Consider the following 6,036-nt stretch of genomic DNA (forward strand, 5'->3'; position numbering starts at 1 on the left):
TATCTTAGAAGCACCCAGCTGCTTGATGGTGCGTAGGTTTGTTCAGGTAATGGCAGATCCTCTGAGCAGAGGGAAGGAATTTCTCAGAATCTCTTGAATCCAAATATAGAGCTTGTTTTCAAAAGTACGACAGGATGCCCTTGGGGAACTGAGCCCTGCTGCACGCAGAATGGCGTGGAGCCAGGCCCAGCCTTCCCTGGCGGACTTGAACCGGCAGAAGTTGCCCGTGGGGTTCAACTGCTCCAGCAGGAGATGGCTGGCGAGCGGAGGTAACCGCTGAGCCACGAGCGCTCCCCAACTCCTGTCGAACTCCTGCCGCTCCAGCGCCTTCAGGCACCAGCCTGCCAAAAGCAGCACCCCCCTGCTCGCCCTTCAGGCTTAACTCCAAAGTCCACTAAAGCAAGGTACTTCTAGAGAGTTTATTGATACACCGTTATCACTTACATTCAACACAACAATCAGCAAACCAGTCAACCCAAATTAGCTCGTTCTCCTTTATTGGTCATTCTTTCATTTTGTGCTAAGTGAATTTGCTGCTGTAAGTTGTATCACATCTGTAGCGGCGATGGCAGGAATCAAGCCACAAGGACAAGAGTGTGAATATATGAACTAACAAGACATCAGACAGATTTAGACTTTATTACTGAAGCTTTTTTTCATTCATCGGTCAGTTCTTGTAAGATGGTCTTCAGCAACCTTGCTCTGTGCAGGCTTAGGCTAAACCTGTGAGGTAAGAAGTTATCACAGTTAATTGCACTAAGGTCTGGATCCCTAACTGGCAGGTGCTATTCCTCCCCTCATCGATTTGCCGGGATGTGCGGAGCTGCAGACTCCAGCAGTCCGCCCCAACACCGGTGTTCCGCAGCCCTTTCTCCCAGGGCAGGAGCCAAAGAGGCGCTTGCTCCAGGCCAGCAATGCCATGCTGATGCTCCAAGCACGCTGCCACCCCTCTCCTACTTGGCTTCAGCCCATGCACCAGCACAAAAGCTGCAGCAATTCATGCTCTCTCCACCCCCGTCACCTCCAGCTACAGTACAGGACCAAAACAGGAAGCCCAACAAAACAGCAACTTGTTTTAACTGACTCCAGTATAAGTGCTCTGTATCAATCCCCATTCTTTGCTGGATGGATTGAAAAAAAGCAGGAAATTCCCATGATAATTTTACCACTTAGCTCATGTAGTAGTGTCCACTTACCATTAGCAAACCTGCACTGCTTCAGTACCTCACTGAAGCCCTCGCACAGCTTGAGGTCAGTCTGGTTCTGCGCGCACTCCAGGAATTGCTTCATTTCATACTGGCAAGGAGCAAACTGCGACTGCTGCTGGTAGGCAGGCTGAGCTGCCTGGGGCTCCTGAAACGGCAGACACCTCCCTAAGTGCCCTTTCCGCAGCTCCAGCCTATGGAGCCACACCACCCCAGGACTGCTCGCTGTGTATTTCCTCCCTGTGTTTTAGTCAGAATGTTGTGTTACTTTTTAAATGGAAAACAAATAATGGGCTGAAGTAAAAAATAAGTTTCCAGCAGTGGCACAACACATTCTGAACAGTTTTGTAAGTTACAAACACTTGGGTAACTCTGGCAAGGTAACAGCATTATTTTAATGTTTGAGCAGAAAGATCTTGCAATAGACCTTACCATCATCAGACCTGGAACACAGAAGTCCTGTCTGAATCAGAGGGGCACTACAGCAGAAAACACCACTAATACCCTACCACAAACACGTGTCACTCATGCATCTCTCTGAACTACTTTTAAGATCCTCATGGTGATTGTAGTAGTTACCTTGGAGACTGAGTCGCTAAGTTACCCCAGCTTTCCCAGGCATGATTTGTGTGGTCTCTACATCTACAGCCATTACCTCAGCCTATATATAAATTATGTCCCAGGTTAATTACACCTCATTAATTGGCATCCAGTTATGCTTTCTCTTACCTGATAAGTAATATCAGGCCTCGCAGCTTCAGAGCTGCTTCCTCCACCAAACCCTCCTGTAAGCGCATGACCTATGGTATGGCCTACAGCAGAGCCTACAGCAACTCCAGCGGCAGTTGTAGCCATCTGTGCCATCAGACCAGGCTGCTTCGGTGCAGGAGCAGCCACCGCAGAAGCTGGTGCCGCTGCTGGGACAGGTGCCCGAGCAGCAGGTGCCGGTGATGCAGCTCTCATTTGTGGTGCCCGACTGCAAGGACATAAAGAGAAACCTCTCATCATCACTCCAAACTCACACTGGGCAGAGGCCACCTGGTTGTAGGGGATGAGCATTTATTGTTACATCCTGCACATTGATGGCAAAGACACAATGGTAAATTCAATAGACTGGCGAGTGATTTCTGCACAACAAGGTCAGGTTTACAGGCTGCTTTTTTGGCTAAAGACTAACAGCACCCCCACCCCCCAAAGAACTGCGCTGTTTTGCGGGAAATGAGATCTAACTTAAAAGGGGCTGATTAAATAGGGCCTTAACCCTCCGGCACTGAATGGCCGGGCCCCGCCGCTCAGCGAGCGCTGAGGAGATCCACTTCCATCCCCGCAACGCGCCTAACCCCGCTACGCTAACCGAGCTCAAAGCAGCGGGGCTTTGAGCCGGGCACCCCCCCGCCCGCCATGTCCGTTACCCCCACCCCGGCGCGTCACCCAACCTCGGAATGGCGGACAGGCCTCTGCCGCCTGCGGCCTATACGGGGGTGGGGAAGAAGGGGCCCAGCGGCCCTCACCTGGCGGGGGGCGCCACGCGGGACGTGCGGCTCCGGCCGCCCCTCGGCATCGCGGCGGGCAGGCAGGCACTGCTGAGGTGAAGTGAGGTGAGGTGAGGAGGGAGAAGGCCCGGCCTGGCGCCGTCCACCGCCGCCTCTGAAGGTCACCCGCCAGCCGCCGCGCGCGCCCTGCGTCACTGCCGTCACGCCGTCACGCCGCGCGGGGAGGCGGGGCTTGAGGCGGCCCCGCCCCGCCCGCCTCGAGCCGCTGACCCGGAGCGGGAAACGGCGGCGTGAGGGCGCGATGGTGGCGTGAGGGCGCGATGGCGGCGGGTCCCTCCGTGACAAACAACCCCTCAGCCGCGCTTAAACGTGCGTCCGCTCCGTGGGAATCGCGCTCTCCGGAGGAGCGCAAAGGCGGCGCGCGAGACACCGTGAGGGAGCCTCCAAAAGCCCTTCAGCTGTCCGCAGAATTGCTGAATTTCACCCAAAAGGCTGGGGTTCACCGCCATCCACCCCAAAAAGGAGCCAAGGCTCCTCCTGCCCCCTCAGCCCCATGCACAAGATCATCTGCACGGGCTGGCATGTGCACATTGGGTTTGTGTTTTGAGACACTGTGTGTATTTTGAGGAATGGCTTTTAAATTTAATTTATTAGTGTATTAATTAGGTTACTATCTTTATACACAGCAGTTGTAACACAGGATACATATTAACAGTGCCATGGTCACTGGTCGCTCCAGCAAGGCTTGACCCTGTCTCAGCTGTCCCCAGGGTTCTGCACCCCTGAATCAGGGTTTGGAAGGTGGCTGCTTTTTTTGGGGGGAAAAAAAAAAAAAAAAAAAGACTGGGAAGTTTGAGACAGATTGTGAAAGACAGTTTGAAAAGATGTATCGCATAGCCTAGGGAGGGGAACACAATAAAAGCAAATGAAAGAGAATAAATAAAAGTCAGGTCTTCTACTGTGCAGTTATGATACTAGATCCAGAGCGTATAATAAAGTGCCCTTACTGCACTTTACAGAGGGAGTTCTTTAGGCAAAACAAATGATTTCTGGAACCTGCCATGAGTTATTAACCTTAGCAGAATCTTACAAAAGAATGAATCATTCAATAAGGATAAGGAGAAAGATGCATGTTCTGTCATATAACTTGGAATATAATTACAATATAGTCCCTAGAGTTTACTACGTAAGTCCAGATATACCAGAGGTAAAAATGTGCTGCTAAAATCTGATCCCTGTTTACTCAGTTAATACAGCACATGAGTTGTTTGGTTTTTTCCTCGATCTAAAACCCCATTGGAAATAATGAAAAGAGTCCAGATAACTAACATACATAGGATTAGACCTAATGAGTTAATAAACTCTCAAATTGGGCTCAACACACAGTGAAATTTCAAACAACTCCATTTTCCATTATAAGCAAGCAGCTCCCTTCTTATCCTATAGAGTACATATACACACATTCATCCCCAAAATGTGATTGCTGCCCTGCAACGTTATAATTTTATTGTAAAGCCATTATTGTGACAAAAAATTGGTTGTTTACAACTCTTCAGTTCTAAGGAGGTAACTGCATAAAACCAGGCATTTCAACATCTTGTGTGTAAGGGGATGTAACCATTGTCTGATGAAGGAAGTGTGAATATTGTGGAAATGGTAATCCAAAAGCACAACTTCGGTCAGAAAAGCCATTGCTGTTAATGTCAAAATTATTAGGAGATAAACAGTATATCATATTCAGAACAGCAGCATCCATGTAAGTTCAGACTGCTGGTGTTACTGTAGGAGTTTGTCTCTGCACGCATCTTCTCTCTGTTTTTTTTTACTCTTGGCCTCTCTCCATTTTGGCTGCTTCCTCGGCAGCTCTGTGTTTGGGGTTTTGTCAAATGTCTGTAAAGCATTATGAGTTTTGCGCTCCAGACAGACAGTAAGTAATTCACTTCAGATTTGGCGCTTTCTCTCCTGCGGTTGGCCCAGGATACCCACAGATAGCTCCTGGAGTAAGACAGGACTGCTCAGAGCCAGGCAGGGCAGGGCAGGGCAGAGCCTGGGTGATGCTTCCAGGGCCAAACATCCCATGGTGTCCATCCATTTGGTTGACAAAAGGGAAAAGCTTTGACGAGACCTCATCTTCCTTAAGGGCCAAGCTATAAACATATGAGATAGGGTGGTTTCTTTTCCTGCAGCTGTTATTAAAATCTGTTATTTTTTTCAGTTGCTCCTTCTATCTTGGGCATTTTCGCTCCTTTCCCATTGGCCCTCTTCTCTTGTTCCCACTGATAGCAGAAGGCACAGTGCAGAGAGCAGGAGATTTTTAATTTAGTTTATATGCTAGGTAGAGTTCAAAAACCTCATTTCTTAATTAATGTTTTTTTCAACTCTTTTTAATTAATAGTTTTCAATTTCCCTTTTTTGCTGGCAGAGGGATTCTTTCTGGTTGCTGAAGTCATTTTGCAACACGTCTCTCTTTGAATTTGTTTTGTTCTGCAGAACAATGAAGGCACGGATGGCATAACTGGCGGTATGAATGCTGCCATTGTGTTTTGTCCTCCTGCCTTCCTTGGGAAAACTTGCAGAGCTTCGTTTTGTACTGACTCACTCTTCCATCTGCTAATGCCCAGCAATAATGTGCGTGCAAGGAAATGGGGAAGGGAAGAACAAAAAGTAGCCGGTGGCCATCCTCAAAATAAAGCACTAATGGTGGTTATGGTAGGTGTTTACAGTAAGCAAAGATTATTTTACCTTCAGCTGCTAGGTGACTTTTGTGTTGGTAGACATAGCTGGTTCCTTAAACCATTGCCAGACAGGTATCGATGCTTCTTTTGATAGAAACTGGAGACATATGAAAGAAAGACGATCCAGCCCTGATTGCCTTTGGTTGTGTCCGTCTAATTCTGACTAGCGCTGTTGACTCACAGGTCTGCCAGCTATATTTAGAGGTGTGATACGAATGTGATCCTAGATCTGGGAAACAGATGATGAAATCCCGTTGCTCAAGTGCAAAGTGTATTCTTCCAAAGATGAGGCTGAGCGAGGCTTGGGGGAGTCCACCGGCGAAGCATGAGGCTATGGTGTGAGCTAGAAAAAACAAAACTTTTAAAGCGCTTTTTACATCACTTGTCCAAAGTATGCATCCCAGAAAGGCTCAGGGTAAACTTTGGGAATGTAACAGGCCCTCAGCAAGGTCCCTCTGCACCAGGAGGCACCAGATAGGCTTTGTGTGTCTGCAGGCTGCGGCAGTTTGGCTCGTTCTCTCCAAAATCATGGAAAAAACCTGGAGAACTCACCGGAGTACCTGAGACACACATCGCCGTAGCCATAGTGAAGGGGCACATCAG

The 6,036-nt window shown here is 48.7% G+C and overlaps 1 protein-coding gene across 1 annotated transcript; it reads right to left on the minus strand.

Moving 5' to 3' along the window:
- Positions 1–405: 405 nt before the first annotated feature.
- Positions 406–2,897, minus strand: CHCHD2 (coiled-coil-helix-coiled-coil-helix domain containing 2). Its single transcript, XM_074890238.1, has 4 exons — positions 2,717–2,897; positions 1,935–2,181; positions 1,197–1,353; positions 406–723 (listed from the first exon to the last, which is right to left on the minus strand). Exons 1-4 carry the CDS (start codon positions 2,764–2,766, stop codon positions 713–715), a joined length of 465 nt encoding a protein of 154 aa, XP_074746339.1. The 5' UTR covers positions 2,767–2,897; the 3' UTR covers positions 406–712.
- Positions 2,898–6,036: the final 3,139 nt, after the last annotated feature.

The sequence above is a fragment of the Strix uralensis genome, chromosome 20 (genome assembly GCF_047716275.1).
Source record: "Strix uralensis isolate ZFMK-TIS-50842 chromosome 20, bStrUra1, whole genome shotgun sequence".
Lineage (NCBI taxonomy): Eukaryota > Metazoa > Chordata > Aves > Strigiformes > Strigidae > Strix > Strix uralensis.